Source organism: Pleurodeles waltl, chromosome 7, assembly GCF_031143425.1.
Source record: "Pleurodeles waltl isolate 20211129_DDA chromosome 7, aPleWal1.hap1.20221129, whole genome shotgun sequence".
NCBI lineage: Eukaryota > Metazoa > Chordata > Amphibia > Caudata > Salamandridae > Pleurodeles > Pleurodeles waltl.
Genome location: NC_090446.1, coordinates 100,959,546 through 100,978,639, shown reverse-complemented (window position 1 = coordinate 100,978,639; position 19,094 = coordinate 100,959,546). Strand labels below are relative to the sequence as shown.

The following is a 19,094-nucleotide window of genomic DNA, read 5'->3' as shown; positions in this document are numbered from 1 at the left end:
ACATAACCCAGATTTTCTATACTATGGGGAAGTAGCCATGAAGAATGCAGAATTCCATAGGAAGAGTGATATGCATGGGAGAGGTGAATTGATTAAAAAATAGTTGCGTGAGGAGTCATTTGAGGAGGGCTCTGATGAAGTCTGGATAAAACTGTACAGAGAAGTTATTTGGCGTGAACAATATAAAGAGTTTTAGGTCAAGATAGTTGAAAAGAAAAGAAATAGGCATACAAGATGAAAATATAAAGGATGTGAATGACATTAAAAATGTACAGGTTTTATATCACATGAAGTGAGTAAGTTTGTTGTGAAACAATATAAAATACACAGGTAAAACTCAAATACGGTACTCATAGCACCATTCCATATCACAACAAGTTGTGTATAGCAGATCTACACAGGGTTGCCAATGCTTGAATCTTCTTACAGGTTCCTCCCATCCCAAAACTCACTGCAACTAATGGCAACTAATGGCTCATAGGCTCAATAAAGCCTTTGTCTTTCTTTTTTTTTCTCCAGGTTGCGAGCTGGCCTATGTGACAGGTGCACAGTTACTCAAGAAATGGCCAAGAAAAAACAGCATGAGTTTGAGAGTACTCACTTCCAGAGCCTCCAGCACATCTCCTCACTCAGTACGTAAAGTGGCGATGGGGTATATCATTGAGAAATCGTCAGTGTACAACGCAGGATTATAATACGTGTATCTGGAAATTGCATGTGTTATGGGGTAAGCTTAGTAATAGGGTAGGTAACAGTAGATGTGTGTTGGAATAAAATCATTTTAGAGAAAATGTAGGAAATATGCACTATGGAGCTGCAATATGTTATTGCGTCACTTTAGGGGCAAATTCATAAAAGTTAGGCCGGCCTTACCTGAGGCGCCTAATATGAGGATGTTGAAACTGGAGAGAGAAGAGGTTGAAGTTTAGTCCAATAATCCAGTAGGGCAAGCTTTGATTGTAGGGCATTAACATTAGTATGTGCTTGGAGTTTTTAAGAAAGTACATCCCAGAACTTGATGCTGTGGTTCAAGCATCTTTCTTTTGTTATACATAGTATCCAGGAGCTATAAACTGGCTACAAAAACATGCAAGTGGGAGGTGTGATGAATAGGTAGTCTAGAGAAGGTTAGATATGGTTAGATTGCAACGAATGGTAACATATAAGAAGAGTTTGTGATTTATGGGGAGAGATATGGCCAGTGTGCAGACATACAGTAGAGAGTGAGGTGGGCATGTATGCAGAACAGTTAGATACACTCAAAGATAATGGGGGTTATTCTAACTTTGGAGGAGGTGTTAATCCGTCCCAAAAGTGACGGAAAAGTGACGGATTTACCACCAGCCGTATTACGAGTCCATTATATCCTATGGAACTCGTAATACGGCTGGTGGTATATCCGTCACTTTACCGTCACTTTTGGGACGGATTAACACTCCTCCAAAGTTAGAATAACCCCCAATATGTCATGCAGAAGATGGGGGGGGGAGCAGAGAATCATTTCATAGGGATAGGATGTGCCGTAATGACCCGAGCTGCTGACTTTGGAGCTGGGGAACCAGGTTTGTGTCTCGACCTTGGCTCAACATCCTGCAATTCTGGACAAATTACTTAGGCGGTCATTCTGACCTTGGCGGGCGGCTACCGCTGCCCGCCAGGCGGCCGCCATGCGGCCACAATAACGCGGCCCACATTCCAACATTCCCGCTGGGCCGGCGGGCGCTAACCATGTTAGCGCCCGCAGGCCCAGCGGGAATGAGGCCGCAACACAGGAGCCGGCTCCAAATGGAGCCGGCGGTGTTGCGGACGTGCGACGGGTGCAGTTGCACCTGGCGCGCTTTTCACTGTCTGCCATGCAGACAGTGAAAAGCAGGCCGGGGCCCTGTTAGGGGGCCCCTGCGCTGCCCATGCCAGTGGCATGGGCAGTGCAGGGGCCCCCAGGGGCCCCAGGACACCCCTTACCGCCAGCCTCTTCCTGGCAGTGTAAACCGCCAGAAATAGGCTGGCGGTAAGGGGGGTCATAATCCCCAGGGCAGCGCTGCTTGCAGCGCTGCCCTGGCGGATTATCACCGCCGGGGGAAAATCGGCGGGGCACCGCCGGCCCCGGCGGTGCGACCGCGGCTTTACCGCCGCGGTCAGAATGGGAGTTGAAGCACCGCCAGCCTGTTGGCGGTGCTTCCGTCATTCTTGCCCTGGCGGTCCAAGACCGCCAGGGTCAGAATGACCCCCTTAATCGCCCCGTGCCTACAAAATACAAATGTGTCCTTGTGTAATGTAACTGATGCTCATGCTCAAAGCACTCTGATACCTTCAGGTCAAGTTTGCTCTATATAAAACTGAAATATATATATATATATATATATATATATATTTATAAAAGAAGGAGAGAAAATAATCAATATAAATAGTGGATGGATAATATACATGCAGAGTTGAGGGATATGGTGGGGCAGGCAGCTTTTTTAGGTCACACAATGCGAGAATGCTGAAAGTGTAGAAAGAAGGGGTGATGGCTGTATTGGTGGGCAGGTGCTATATGTTGTCACATATTTGGTTGTTCCACTTGGCTGTTGATGGTGTTGAAAAGTTTGTTCTTTGGTGAGTTACATTAAAAGAGAGAAATAATTTGATTCAATTCAGCTTTGTAAATGGCTCATTCTAACATGAGGTACTGTGTTATGTCGTATGTCAGCATAGCTGGTTCTTTATGATTGAAAGGTAAGATTTGGAAGAATGGACCAACTCTGGGATTTGCATAATTTGTAAGGGATAGAGCAAGTTTGGTTATCCATTGATCTTATAGGACTCTCCACGGGGATCTGTCTGTAGGCGGGATACCAAATTTGTGAAAATACTCGCTTTTGTGAATGAGATCATATGAGTGCTTAATTTGTCAATAAAAAGGTGCCTGTGCCCAAAGCCCTCTTCTTAAACACGCGGCTGCTTCAATTCAAACTTCGCGCACTGAATACTGAGGCAGCTAATCCTGAAACCATCTCGGGCCTCTTCAATCCATTTAAAGCCACTCCCTGCCCCTTCAGCTCACACCTGCAGCTTTCTGCTTTCTCTCATTGTGACGCTTTTTAAATTTTCTCTTCCTCTGTCTCTCCCAAACATGTTTTTTGCCCGCAGCAAATGCTTGAGGCAGAAGGCTAAGCGCCGGCCCTCAAAAATAAGTGCCGGTGCTCAGCACCGGAAACCACAAGCACAGATTAAGCACTGGATCATATAGTTTCTCTGATGTATCTTGTTGGGAATAACCAGGTCTTGGCCATTCTTTTGGACTGAAAGTGATTCTCTGTGAATCTAATGTTTGTCAATAAGGAATCCCATCGTTTGTCAGCTTGAATGGTGATGATAGTGCTACCAATGGTGTTCTTCCTGTAAGCAGAAATTATTAAACATGGTGAAAGCCTTGAGAGTAAGTTCCTCACTTGGGAATGTTTGGTCCTTTTCCATTTTATTTCTCTTTGAGTGGTGCATACTAGCCTGAAAGAGGATGTTCTTGCAATTGGAAGCCAGTGTAAATCCTGCAGGGCTGAAGAGATGTTGGTTCATACATTTACATTTAGTAGTAGTCTTACTGAATTCTGGATTCTTTGAAGCTTTCTCGTGGTTGAGACTGGAATGCCAGGGTATAGCCTGTTAGCATAATCAAGTTTAGAGGGGATGAATGATGGTGTTGCTGTAGCAAATCAAGGATATTCAGACTATAATTTCGAAATGAACATTTTTGATCACAATGAAAATACATAGTCCATCATTTTTGGATGGTCCGTAATACTTTTAACATTTAAGGGACACAGTAATCTCCACATAAAACATGCCAATTACAGGCTCATTGCGATATCAGAATGTGGATGTGATAAGACAAACTTAGTGCAAGTGACTAATGATGCTGCTGTATCAGCACTGACAGGACTGAAGGCTGACAGATAGGGAAGATATCTGAAGCTAGGAGGGGCTACCTACAGCAGTGGACAGACCTGACACACTATTCTTTCTCCCTGCTTACTGAGATGAAATCAGTACAGATTAGGCTGAGACTGCCAGAAACAAGAGAAAAAGGCCCGCACCAGTCTACCTGCCTACCTTTCCAAGGAATTATAATGAGATTGCTTGTGCCCTCCTCCTTCTGCCTGCAGGGTAAAAATTATAGCACAGGAGCAACCAAAATTATACCTTATGAGTACCTGCAAATGAGACCCATACTTGTCCACTCACCTCCATTTTGGGGCATGCCGCAATAAAACAGTTGTGTAGGTTGGTGAGAAAGCAGGCAGTGTGCATCAGGCATTTATGTAGCAGCCATTTTTCTGCTGCTTAAGATATGTACTTTAGGCCAGTGGTTCCCAACCTTTCGACTTCTGTGGACCCCAACTTTATCATTACTGGAACCCGGGGACCCCCACTGAATCGTTATTGGAATCAGCGTCCCCCCACTGAATCATTCCTGAAAGCTGGGGACATAATCTGTTAATATTATTTAATTTTCTAAGCAGTCACGGACCCCTTGAGGAGGCTTCGCAAACCCCCGGACCACAGGTTGGGAACCACTGCTCTACACCTCCAGTAATGGTTAAAATTGTCACACACAGCATCCATACTTTTGCCAGGTCTGCTATAAGCACAATCCGCCATAGGGGGTCAATATTCTATGTTAAAAAGTATAACCCTAAGTAAAAGTGTATTGCAACTTACCTTGGAGTACCGAGCAGCGGCAGTTCCTCCGTTAGTGAGGAGGTTCGTCACCCCCAACCCCGTTGACAGTGTAGCAAGCATGAAAAATAAATCAGTAGTAAAGAGATTTCATTACCATTATATTTTTCAGTTCAGCCGAGCCAAATGGCAGCATATAAAGGCACTCAGCCAGTGACATCATGCTTTTAAAAGGCCATAATACTCCTCAATGACTTGGAATATCCTTAAAACATACATTTGGGGGGTGCATTATCCCATAAATAATTGTTATAGCTGTGTATTAGAGGTACTTTGTCCAAACCAGATAGACCAATGAAATGATGGTAATGACTGGGTAGACAATACAAGATATTTGCAGCAAGAGGCATTTGGAGAAACCAGTTTTTCTAAGAAGTGCTGAATTTTTATCCTTCTAAGGATGCAGTGGTAGCACTGATGAAACAAGAGATCACGGGCAATGGTGCAGGTAACAGATCCCTAATATCAATCCCAGGTCAGCAAAATTAAGGAAATACAATGGAATTATAAAATCTAGCCATGAATACTGGGAGATTTTAGGAATACATTGGTGGAAAGCTGATGACAGCCAGTAGTAGAACTCTGCACAGTTTATTGCCTAGACCCTAGATGTTAGGGTAAGCTTCTAAATGTACTCATCTCCCGTGCCTCCCTTAGAATCAAAGAATAGAATAAGGTTATTGGTTCTAGGATGCAACCACCACAATGGTAGATGCTGAAAACAAGTCTACCAGTTCCATGCTGTCAGCAAGTATCTTACATTTGTATTACCTTATTTTCAGCACCCTCTCCTTAACACATATAACAGATAAATTATGGAAACAATTTTACCATCCACATTCATGAGCTCAAAAAAAGATAGAAAGAGTCCTGAATTAACAATATAAAAAAGATGACCTTAAAGGAAAAAGCATTTCCTGAAAAGGGTTATACTGGTTCATTTTTTAACTGATTGGACATGCCATCTTCAAGGGAATTTATAACTACGGTCCTCGTGGAGATATTGAAATGATACATTAAGAAGTCAATACATACTTTATTATATTGATCATTTGATGTTGTATTCGTATTTATTGTAAGTTGGAAGTCCTTCAATTCTAAGTGGTGTACAGGGCATCCAGTGGTTTCCAATTACTCTGCACCATTTTTAAAACACATGTTGGTCTCAGACATAAATACATAAAAAGTATTAATTCCAAACTATACACCCACTTACAACCAGAGATGGAGTAAGATAAATGAGATCTCTCGGATCAGATTACAAGTTATTCCTCAAAGACTGGCGAATACCATATTTCCCCGGGCTTAGTCAGTCAAATTTTGCATGTTTTTTCCCTTTCCCCTCTTCTGGGGTAATTTAACTGGCCCAAACCTGCACACATTTACTAGCAGATTGGAGTAGATGGCAATTGTTTCTTGATCTTTTTATCTTCACTTTTGGCTGTGAAAGAGACTGGAGTGGCAAAAGGACAGAGTTTCTTTTATTTTACACGAGCAGGAATCTTTTTCTTCTCTACCCATGCTGAAGTATGAGGGTGCGCCTGGCACAACAGCGGCCTGTAGCTCCTGCAGCTCCTCACAAGTGTCTAGGTCAAGTTTCTTCAGCATTATTGGGTCAAGTATGAAGATCTAATAATTTGAGAGACACAAGAAGACGTGTATTTGCTTGGAGCAGTATACCTCAAGGGATACCACTAAGGGTGATTTGTAATAAGGGCTTTAGTGGCCTACCCCTGTCATCGCCCCTTACCCTGTCAAAATACTCAGATGTTCATCAAGACTCGGCGTTGGACACTCATCATGAAATTTGTGGTCCACTGCGGATACAGCCCTTCACCCAAGAAGGTACTTGACTATCTCAAAAACTGTCTCATCATTTTAATCAGTGTGTCAAAGAGGCAATATGTAACAACTGGATCCTTACCAAACAATTAGATAAACAAAAACATTTTACAGACTGCTTTGTACTAGGTTTGGTTAACGTAAAATTCCATTGGTCTTGTCACTGTGGACATCTAGAGTTGGGACTCTTTCATGATGCTTTTTCATTTTATTTGTATTTTCCCTTCCTTGCTTTGTTTCTATGTTTCAATGAAAAACAAATAAATAATTAAAGCATAAGAAATATATAAACAAGAACCTTTCTAGATAGGGTGGTTACTTTATAGTAACAGTATGGTGATATAAGATGATTTGCTTAGTGGAGGATATACGATTAAATAACACACGAGCACAGACATTCCAGACACATATTATCTATACAGGCAATTTACATTGTTACTTACATGGGATATATATATATATATATATATATATATATATATATATATTTATATATATATCTATGTATATTATTGGGCTATGAGGTCATTTTTTAACTCAGTGATTCCTGCACCAAGGCAAAAGCTTAGGCATGAATCCCTACCTGGTCCTTTTCCGGTCTTCTATTTTACTATTTTCAGGGATCATTGACACAATGTTGAGGTAACCAATGTTATTTGATACAAATAGCAATTTTTTTATAGTTTACAAGTAATAAATTGTAAATATTTTAATGTAGAACATTAATATAATGTAAATTAAATAAATTCCATGAATATGTAATACCATGTGTATGTATGTACATAACTATATATATATATATATATATATATATATATATATATATATATATATATATATAGTTATGTACACACACATATATACGAACACTCACATATTTGTATGTGTTTGCATGTTATATATACATATATAGAGATATATATGCATATATATAGAGAGAGAGAGAGCGAGAGAGAGCGAGAGAGGGATAGAGTGTGTAACACAATTAAAATATATATACATATTGTATTGTATTACAAATTTATTTTTTTATTTTTCAAATTTGCTAAGGTCAAAAGCATATATATATTCACACACACACAAACACACATATATCTATTCATCTATTTATCTATCTACATAAAAATCAAATAAAACATAACAAATATTAACAATTCAATTACAAAATATTAAAACCAAATAAAATATGAAAATGTAAAAAAAACAAAAACACATTTACAAAAATATTATAGCACAAAAAATGTACATAAATAATAAAAACATTTTAAGAACGAATAATAAAAATATATTTGTCCAATATTAGGACGAGTATTGAAGTCTTCGAATATTAGATATACTATTCCCATTCCAATTTATGCAATAGTAGGGGCAGTGTATGACTTCAAGGGGGCTAAATCTACTATTCCCACTCCAAACACTATTACCACTCCAAACACTGCATCAGTAGGGAAAGTATTGGACTTCGGAAGGGTTAAATTGACCATTCCCACCCCAAACAACAAAACAGTAGGGAAAGTGTTAGACTTCAGAGGGTTTAGAGTTCATATTTCTACTCCATTCAATGCAACAGTATGGAAAATGTAGGACTTTGGAGGAGTTAGATTTACTATTCCTACTCCAGTCTGCTTAACAGTAGAGAAAGGGTTGGACTTTAGAGTACTATTCCTACTGCAGTCCTACTATTCCTACTGCAGTAAGCTTCAAGGTAGGGAAAGTGTTGGGCTTTGGAGAGGTTACATTTACTGTTCCCATTCCAAACAGCACAACAGTGGGGAAAGTGTTGGACACTGGAAGGGTAAATTAACTATTCCCACTCCCAACAGTGCAATAGTAGAGAAAGTGTTGGACTTGAGAGGGGCTAAATTTACAATTCTTACTGCAAACAGTTCAATAGTAGGGAAAGTGTTGGACTTTGGAGGGGTTACATTTACTATTCTAATCCCAGTCAGAGCAACAGTAAGGAAAGTGTTGGATTTCAGAGTGATAATATCTACTATTCTCACTCCAGTCCAGCAAGGAAAGCTTTGGACTTCGAAAGGGTTAAATTTACTATTCCAATTGAGTCTAAGCAACAGTAGGGAAAGCGCTGTACTTTGGAGAGGTTAAATTTACTATTCCCACTCCAGTTCAAGCAACAGTAGGGAAAGTACTTCACTTCAAGCAGATTGAACATTCGAATAACCCTATACATTTAGAAAACAGATTAAACTCAATATAAACATTATTAACATGAAAACTATACATATGGTATTAAAACATTAAAAAAAACAATTCAACAATTTACAAAGGTAATGATTAATTAACAATTAGTTATCAAATAGGAAGTAGTTAATTATATCTTAATTACTTCCCTACCCCATACCCTACTAACCCAGCAACGCTTACATAAAATATAACAAAAATATATAAGTATTACATAATTTGCATATCAATGCCATAATTCTAATTATTAATTGATGAATAATTAATTATTGCTTAAGTAACTTCCCACTCTATCCCCCTACAAACCCAACAACCTGCTATGACACTATAAATTACTATTAACAATTAAATAGAAATACTAAAGTACCTAAAATTACAAACTACATTTATGAAAAGTAATAAGAATTATACAAAAAATGTGACACATAATGTTAATATATGAACTAAAGCATAAAATTAATTTATAAAAACAATATTTTTTACAACTATATTAATGAAAATAATAACAAAAACAACAATATTCTTGAAACTATATTAGTTACCTAACAAAATGATATTCTTGACTATGATTTTTTTGCATCATGATATTTTTCTATCACGATATGTTTTTTCTCTGATATTTCTGTTTCTTTATAACTCAATTTTCAAATTTATAACTCAATATTTTGTCCAAACACCATTTTCAGTATACGTATCAACAAGATATTTTCATTGGTGTTTTGCTGAGAATTTAGGTCAGTATTGGCCTCAAAGGAGTTGTTTTTTCTTTCTGCATCAGTAATAGTATAGAGTTTGGTTAGATGTAAAAAAAAACTAGGGATCTGCCCTAAGAAGCAGAACAGCATGGTGATGACTGACAAAATCTCAGACACAAAATCTGCAGTTCGATTTTTCCATTTGTGAGGTCTGGAGCGCATTAAACATTTCCTTAAATTGCTTTTACATAATTCTGTGTGACTTCAGCATAATTATTCAAAATGATACGTAATTACTTAAAAGGCAAAACTGGCATTTTGTGTTTATTTTAGCAGGAAATGCATCATCGCTTCCACTTTGGATGTGAGGTTGCATTTTGTGTTAAAAAAAAGTGCAAAAACAACCAAATCACCTTAAACAACAGCCGGTCACACTCTGTTGTTCACATTGTTCCTGTATGCTAAGGGTAAATCTTTACAGCAAATTGCACATTTGTGTTACAGCATAATTTCAGGAATTTTAAGCAACAAGAGTAACACAAAATGATGCAAATAACACCAGCATAATACAAAATTTGCCTAGGCCTAGTCTTTTCCATGTTTAATAACACAAATCTTTCTCATTAGGTCCCTTGACAAAAGTGATTTCTGGGTTTTCCAAGACAACTCAAGCAATATAAAGAGGATTTATCAGGTCTGCTTTGGCAAAACCTCACTCTTGGGCCAATATTCCCAATAACTGGAGAGTATTACAAGGTGCCTTAGCAACTGAAGAGGTTGAGACGTCTATGGGTTGTGTTTAGACAACACACCGGAAAACGTATTGAGTGGAAAAAATATTGTGTCAAGAATATCGAGGAAAAAAATATCATGAATGCAAGTTTCTTTGGGTAAGCAAAGTGTTAACATATGTATAACTCCAAATATATGTATCTTGACAATATAAATATCCTCTAGGTACGTTGATGTGGAGTTAGGAATAGCAAATCGAAACTTACCTATGTGTGCTTACCGTCTCGATATTTTGGTCCTCAGTATTATTTGACACAATATTTTGCGCACACAATATTTCTGTTAACAATGTACTGTCAGTAAACTCTGTGGGCTCGGGAAGAGATATGTAGCGTACTATGAAACAAAAATATACTATCCACTAAAACTGTGAGTCTTACCCATCCAATAAAAAGGCTGCAAATCAAGGTTGATATGATTAGACTGAGTTGCATTACCTGCACAAGCACTCATTTGGAATCAGGGAAAGATGTGGAATTTCTAGAAATCTGATCCATGACATGGTTAGTTCTCAGGTTTGGCTGGGGCTAAACAAACTGTATGACATAGTTGTGGCATGTGGTGGGAAGCAGAATGTGAGGATAGCCACTGTCTAGGAGAGGGTGGGACAGCTTATCAGGAAACTTGTGGAGAGCGTGAGACACAGTACAATGCACAGGATGGACCACAGAGCAGAAGGCATTACAGGTGAGATGGAAGGGTTGAAACTACTAAAATTCTCAAGATCTGCATAAACCTGTGGCATATGCGAACCTCACTATGACTGCTCAATTATGATATCTTTTCTCGTTCCTTTTTCTAGCAAACGAAATTAATGGACTCAAAGAAGAAAACAAGACCCTTATGGAAGAGCTGAATATGCTCAAGAACCCAGAGTAAGCTTCATACATGTATGTAATCTTTTTGTAGAGTGTGGCCAAGCTAGAGAGCAGGTGAGTATTGAAAAGATTGCTTAAGATTGGAGACAGGATTTGTGAGAATTTACAATGAGGGAGATTTTGGGGTTGGCTGAGGGGTTAGTTCTTATGGTACATGAAGGTAGTATTCACTCTCAGGAAGTGTGACTTTATGCTCTTTATGTGTTGCAGGTGGCTATGACCACTCCTGATGTTGATGGAACACGGTTTTAGATTCTGGGGTGCCTATGGAAAAGGCCAGCCTTCTTGTTATTTTATTTGCAGTTCTTTGCTTTTAACCTGGTAATATACTGGCTTCTGGAGAGGTGCTGTCCAACCGAGGTGATTAATTTGTCAAGGAAGTAGCTAAGGGTTTTGTTTTAGATGGTTTCAGTGATGAAGCAGATGGTCTGGAGGTGATGAGGAGTTGGAGGGGAGCCAATGTTGTTCCATAAATGTAAGGATTATGTAGTCATAATTGTTCATGCCTTTAATGAGTCCAGTTGCAACATGTAGTATACCTTCCAGTTTGACATTACGGTGTCATAGAGCATATTGAGTGAAGTTTGCCTCCATCAGGTGAGAGAAGAATAATGCTTAGGCTATTATTCTGGTAGGAAACTTTTTACAGCACAGATTTGGGAACCATGCTATATTGGCTTTCTTCGCGATGTATTATTTGAAGCAGAGGGCTGAGTCGAGGGAGAAACTAACTGGTTTGCCGTTAGCTATTAGCTGGCAATTAAATAATCTAGGTTTATTTTGAATAGTGAGCCTTGAATCAGTAGTTTTGGAGTTGTTGACAAGCAGGCGGAGTTGTGTCTTGGTTGGTTTGAATCAAAGGTGAACATTTTACATTTAGTTCTGGAAAAGGTTGAAGCAGGTTTTAAGTCGCTGAATGTGATGAGCCATTTAGAATTTCAGCTAGCTGTGTTTGGCATCAGCATATTGATGGAACTTGGACCTGCTAGTTGTGACTAGGGCTCCAGGGATTTCAAGCAGAAGATTATGTTTCTGGTGTTATGAGTCATCCATCTAGTTTAGTTGGTGGTAGTGAGTGAAACAGGAATTAACTGTGGGTGGACTGTGCCTTAGAGTCAGTCTATATTCCTAGTGTTCACATTAGTGATTGGAGGCTGTCAGTGTGAGGTGGGTGTTTTCAGCTTCTGGACGTTGGCAGTATATGCTACTAGATGGTCTGAAATCAGATTAGTAGCTCTGTACTGGGTTAGTGTTACTGATCAGGTCTTGTGGTTCACAGAAACTGCTCCCTCAATAATATTTCTGTTGAGGTTGGTCATGGGGAAGTAGTTAGTTATTCGTGTCTGACCAGGTAGACTTAGTGGAGAATCTATCTTGATTTGGGAGCAACTGGGATTATGTGACATTATTGAGCAGGGGAATGAGAGCGTCTACCTATGGGGACCTCACAATCGAGGATGGAAGAATGTCATCTTCAAGGGTGGTGGTCTTGGGGACACTGAGTTCAGTGTGCAAGAAGAGGTCTAAATCTACTCAACCGGAGATGGAGCAGTGAGGGATTAGATACAATGTGGTTGCCTGTTTGGTGTTGTCCATGTAGGTCTAATGTTGTTCATGTTTCCAGTGAATAAGTGATTGACGGTGTTGAATGTACTGCTCCGTAGCATCTGGTCAGTCTCCTCTCCTTAAGGCGATGTGGGTGTGGGCTCTTTTCCACATTTTTTAAGTTGAGGCACGTCTTCGAGTATCACTACTAGTTACTGGTAAAACTGACTTTTGAAAACTTTGCACAGAGTGCTGAGTGAGCAGCAACTATTTGTCTTTGGCTAGTTTTGGACAGCCATCTGCATCCTCTGATGAAAGCAAAGCTGCCACCTGCCTCACAGATGTTTGGAGTGCAAGGCACTGCATGTGGCCATGGGCAGGATGACAAGAGTGATCATTCCCAGGGTCTGAGGTGTGTGCCACCACCAATCAGAGTATTTGGAAGCTTATATTAATGTATTGGCACTTGGCAGTCCTGACTGTGCAACATGTTAGGCTACTCATCTGCAACAACCGAGGAATTCCTAGTTTGAGACTCTTTTGGTGAGTGAAAGAGGAAAATGGAGCCACTTGTAAGGTAGAACTGAAACAGTCCAGTAATTGTAAGTAAAAAGCACTTTAGTAAGCATATCTTTGTACCTTCTGCTGCTGATGAAAGAGAAAGGGCGGTGTGGTCCTGAAACTGGATGCTGTCTATTTACACAGCAGATGAAATGCAAAGCTATTCTATCAGCCTAATGGGTAGTAGTCCCATAAACAGTGGTACGTTTTAAAGAAAACAAGCACGCTTGATCCGAAGGGTGTAAGTTATCAATGTAAAGAGAAGGGTGGATTACTTTTTGGGGTGCAGCTGCATTGGGGGTCTGTAATTTTGTTGGTGCTCAGGTTATAAGAGACACTTTTTTTAATGAAAAATGATTAGATGTGTGCTGCACAGTTTTACTTGAAAATAGTTTATTTTGCTGAATGTTTTGTTGTGAGAAAAAGTTCTGACCCATTTGTTAATTTTCTGATGTCATCCATGAGATCTGCACATATTCAGATGTATATAGCAGGTTGGAAGGACATTTTGTAACTTGTGCATGAATCCCAACTAGTGGGACTGATGTAGTCTGTCCAGATTTACACGAGTTTGTGAAGGTGGTGTTAGATGTAATGTCCATATGGAGACTGTGTAAAAGTTCGGCCGCGGTCAGAACAGGAAAACCGGCGGTCTCCCGCCGGTTTTCCGCTGCCCTGGGAATCCCCCATGGCGGCGCAGCTTGCTGCGCCGCCATGGGGGATTCCGACCCCCTCACCGCCATCCTGTTCCTGCCGGTTCCGCCCACCAGGAACAGGATGGCGGTGAGGGGTGTCGTGGGGCCCCTGGGGGCCCCTGCAGTGCCCATGCCAATGGCATGGGCACTGCAGGGGCCCCCGTAAGAGGGCCCCACTTTGTATTTCAGTGTCTGCATTGCAGACACTGAAATACGCGACGGGTGCCACTGCACCCGTCGCACATCCTCCACTCCGCCGGCTCCATTCGGAGCCGGCATCCTCATGGAGGGCTGTTTCCCACTGGGCTGGCGGGCGGCCTTTTGGCGGTCGCCCGCCAGCCCAGTGGGAAACCCAGAATGACCGCCGCGGTCTTTTGATCGCGGTACGGTCTTCTGGCGGTTCCCTCCATATATGTAGAATTAAATGACTGTTTTCAGTTTATTGTTAAGAAAAGGAGGTGTGTAGTATGTGGCGAGCCCAATTCTTGTATTTCTGAGCTTAGGGGTTTGGAATGCTGAGAGTGAATGATGCTTTAATAGCATTTTGATGTGTGTTTTTGTGTTTGGTGGGAGTGAATCCCTAGAGATAGTTGCAGATGGTAGGCTGTGAAGCCCTGACTAGAGCTCCATACTTGACCCTGTACCCAAAGGAATAGCATGAAAATAAAAGAAAATACTTTTTTCTACCTGGTTGGCATCTGTCTCACCCTTGAAGAAATCAAGACTTGCCACAGTACTAATTCTGTATCAATGTCTATAGTCAGGTCTGCATTTGCTCCTCAATTCTAACATTCTGCACTTCCTACAATAAACTGCTTCACCCTTTAAGAGATGTTGTAAAGCATCTGAGCCATCACTGTGTGCGTCCCCAGTCTCGTTGTTTTGAACATGGGGTTTGTAAGCATCTAGCGTTCTATGTAATGAAATGATTTAGTCATTAGTAAATGTTATTTCATCATTCATGGTGTAATTTTCAATCTCCTAGTGACAGAACAAAGACCCAACCAGTTGTCCTGCCTGAAACTCCATCTACTCCAAACTCGCCCTTACCTCTGGCTTCCCCAGGGACCCTGAAGAAAAGCCTTGAGAAGAGCCCTAGCAAGGAATGCGAGGAGCGAGAGGACGGACCATGTCCAAATCTGGCAGAAGGTGGGTTTTACCTGTGCTGTCACACATCTCGGGTGTCCTTTAGGGACCACCAAGGGCCAGGTCACACTTAGGATTTGCTTGTCTATGGCACATCTACCCTCAGATTGTGAACAGAATTTCTATACATACAGACTGGCTAACAATGAACATGGCTGCTCCACTGACCGTCAGGTCTGTGCATATAGGGGCATATTTAAGGGCCCCTAGCCCCTCCTTGCTCCACATTAGCATAATTTTTTTTACGCTAATGTGGCCCAATGAGGCCAAAATCGCCGCACCAGATCTACAAAGTGGAACAATGCATGCATTGCGCCCCACTTTGTACCCTTTGCGCCACATTGCACTGGACAAGCCTGTTGAACTTGCTGTTAGCCATGAACTTACATCTTTTCTTAGGGACCAAATACTTTGTACTTCCAAATTGCCACATAGACCTCGAGTTCTGTACTTACAGACTATCTCAGTGACCAGGAGCTCTATACCTTCAAGATCCCCAGTGACCGGGAGCTCTGTGCCTATACGGTCTCTTCCAGTGAGTAGGAGCTCAGTACTCACAGTCTGAATCACAGTGGAGTAGACTCTTTCACTGATCATGAAATATGTACTTACTGTCTCTCTCAGCGGCCAAATGTGTGTACTCACTGCCTCTTCTAGTGACCAGAAGTTTTATATATAGAAAGCCTTTTCCACTGACCAAGAGCTCTGATGTAACTCTCTCTCCGGTTGACTAGGAGCTCTGTATATATAAGGTCTCTCCCAGTGCCAAGTAGCTCAAGACTTACAACCTGAATCACACTGGCCCAGTCTGCCCCACTGACAGTGAGCTACGTGCACACAGCCTCTTCCAGTGACCAACTGTGTGTACTCACTGCCTCTCCCAGTGAGCAGGAGCTTTGTACATATATGGTATTTTCCAGTAACCAAGATGTCAGTAATTAGAGTCTGAATCACAGTGGACAAGACTCCTCCACTGATTAAGACATATGTACTTACTACCTCTCCCAGTGACCACAAGCTCTGCCTTTGACTCCTCTCATGGTGACCAGGCACTCTGTAATTACAGCCTATCCCAGTAGCAATGAACTCAGTACTTACAGACTGATAACATACAGGCTTGTTCCATTGACCGTGTACTCAGTACTTGCGGTCTCCATCAGTTACCAGGAGGTCTAAACATACTGTCTCTCCTAGTGCCCAGGAACTCTGTGTTTAATCCTCCCACAAGTACCCAGAGCCGTATTAGACCATTCTGCACAAAGTGACCAGCACTTCTGAGCAAGCACTTGAATAGCCTGGCCCGGTTAAATCACAGAGAAGGGACCTATATGAGGCAGCGAGTGAAAGGTAAACACAGATTACAGCACAATCCAAAGAGGAGAGAAACCGGCATCTGATTATACACCATGTAGACTCGTCCAAGGCTACTGTCTCCACCTGGCTGGTGAACCTGAGGAAGAGCCACCCAGCTCTTAGATTTATTCTTTGTGAAGACTTTGAAAGAATCAAGACAAAAAACATATCTTGTTCCAATCAAAGGGTTCTTTTGCAAATGGTTTAAATATTCCTGCTACTATTGGCATCTTTGAATCATTGACTTTGCATTTACATTTGTCTTAATTTTTTATTTCCCATACCCTTAGACCCAATTTTAACACAAACCTATACCCGTACCGTAATTTCAATTCTAATTCTAACCCTAACTCCATTCGCCTCCCTAACCCTAGTTTAACCCTAACCTATCCTGTAAACCTATCCTTGCCCCTAGCAATGACTTTTGCCCTCAACCTATCACTAACTCTAAGCCATATTCACACTGCAACCTTATCCGTCACCTTAGTCCTAGCCCTTACTAAACCTAACTTTGATTTTCTCCCAAAGTCTAACTATAACCACTTACCAGATCATCAACCCTGTATAACTTTCTTTGAGCTTACCTTATCGCCAACTTTTGCTTTTCTCACTGTTTTTCAGTCTATTTGTTCAGAACTAGGTATAGTTGGAACCAAGTGACCTGAACTTGTTGCTGAACAACATCAGGCTGCCCCTGAAAGCCCCCCTTAGCACCAGCCCACCTTTAAAGAATTCAAGTATATTTTGTAGGTAAGCCTCTCATTAAGGAAAATGGCCATACGATGATAGGTTGTGGTTGTATTTTAGAAAAATCAGTGCCAAGACTTTCTCCCGGACCCAGAGCATCACCTGCAGTAATGGCGACATCCGATAGACGTTTATATGAACTGGTAAGTTAATGGAACTTACCACCATCTTGTCTACTTGTGCAGCTAAACCTGTAGGGGACCTGCCACGCTTTCTGACATATCAGACCCCTTATATATAACTATTGGGGGGTGGGAAGCAGTCAGACACATAGGAGGCCCGGCCTCCAAAATCTTTGAAATTGACCTATTTTGGCAGTCATCCTGTAGGACAAGTCAGCTGGACAATAATATTTGAAAGTAGTGTCATACGTCATTTCTATACACTCAGATAACTGGTCACAGGGAAGCTTTTGAATGTAACATCAGCTAATAGTTGGGATCAAAGGATAGACAGCAGGTCAAGGGGTCAAGGCAAGATCTTTTAAGGTCACAACTTCTAACTTTTGTCCCTCTATATCGAGAACCCGCAGCGGATATCCAATCAACTTCATGGAACAATTGCAGTTGTGCGGCCTGGTTCCAGGCCCTGCCAGAATGAAAGAAGCTCAGAGGGTCTAACACAGATGCAGTGCAAAGCAACAACACCAAACTACCACACCGATGCTGACACGTATGTACCATTTCACTGTTGACACATGTGTAAAATCAATATGTTCAATCTGCTCCAAATATATAACGAACTCCTATAAAATTTTAACCTGTTGCTCTTTGACTGCAGTTCAGCTAGGGGCCATGTTTTGGGGTTCTGATCAATGTTGGACAGAATTCCAACACAGAGAGAAACACTGCTACATATCTGGTGGTCATATCCTATGAGTTAAAGCCTACTATGCAGAATTCCTAAGCCTTTTAAAAGCAAATTTGCTGTTAGGTATGCTGGTACTTCCAGGTGACCTTGGCAAGGACCAAATCTACCCACTATAAACTCCGATTGGCAAACTCATATCTCATTTCATACTGATGAGGCGACTGACATTTGTCCACTACTGGAAAGAGGAAGCCCCCCCCCTCCAAATACCCCCAGGGACCCGAGCACTGGAATTGCAGTTGATGGTCTCACCTGATTTCTCCTGCCTGTCCCACAAATTCACAGTCCCAAGGTAGGTAGCAGAACGTGGGCACTGTCAGCACAGATCTCTTATAAGCAACATTCACTAAACCTATTTTTAGCAATTTTTTTTTTTTTTAAATGTTGAAGTATGTATGATAAGCTGCATCCAAATTCCATGTTGATATAACGTGCTGTGAATATGTCCTTTCAGTTTGATGCCACCTAACCCATTTCATACAGAAGTGGACATCCCAATCAAACTATGTGAGCATTGCCTGACCTACAGTTAGACAATAAAAGGTAATAAAGATCCCCATGACAAAATCAGGACAAACTACTGACTGTGCAAAACAACACTCAAACAACAGACATACAAAATTATATTTCACATATATATATATATATATATATATGTATATATATATATATATATTCAAAGAACAAGATTCTCTTTCTGTTTTAGCAAGAGAAAACCGCACTCTGTCGTTGTGCCAAAAATACCTTAACTTTTAATACATTAGTGAGATCATAAACAAACAAACAGGAATCCCCTGACGCGTTTCGGTCTCACCAGACCTTGTTCACAGGTGTTTCCTGTGTGCTAATTTCGGCGCTTAAAATAAAGTACTCCAAAGTAACAGAAAAAATACTCAAGTAACATTAATTTTCTTCCATCAGAGGTGCAGGATTTAGCGAGGGCCTTGTTTAAAAGAAACTTTGGGGATTGTGCTATTGTAGGTAACATGCAATACATGAATATGAATCCAATGTGAATATAAATTAAAAACTAATGAGGGCCCCTATAT

The 19,094-nt window shown here is 40.9% G+C and overlaps 1 protein-coding gene across 2 annotated transcripts in view; it reads left to right on the top strand.

Annotated features, from left to right (window-relative positions):
• RBBP8NL (RBBP8 N-terminal like) overlaps nucleotides 1-19,094 on the top strand; it is a 133,679-nt gene that overhangs the window by 95,409 nt on the left and 19,176 nt on the right. Inside the window, exons 5-9 of one of the 2 annotated variants that reach the window (XM_069243158.1) lie at nucleotides 520-632; nucleotides 11,053-11,125; nucleotides 14,915-15,078; nucleotides 17,236-17,318; nucleotides 17,708-17,847. In XM_069243158.1, the coding sequence (XP_069099259.1) occupies nucleotides 520-632; nucleotides 11,053-11,125; nucleotides 14,915-15,078; nucleotides 17,236-17,318; nucleotides 17,708-17,847 (573 nt within the window). Of the gene's footprint in view, nucleotides 1-519; nucleotides 633-11,052; nucleotides 11,126-14,914; nucleotides 15,079-17,235; nucleotides 17,319-17,698; nucleotides 17,848-19,094 lie in introns of both variants that reach the window. The other variant, XM_069243157.1, reaches the window with a different exon arrangement.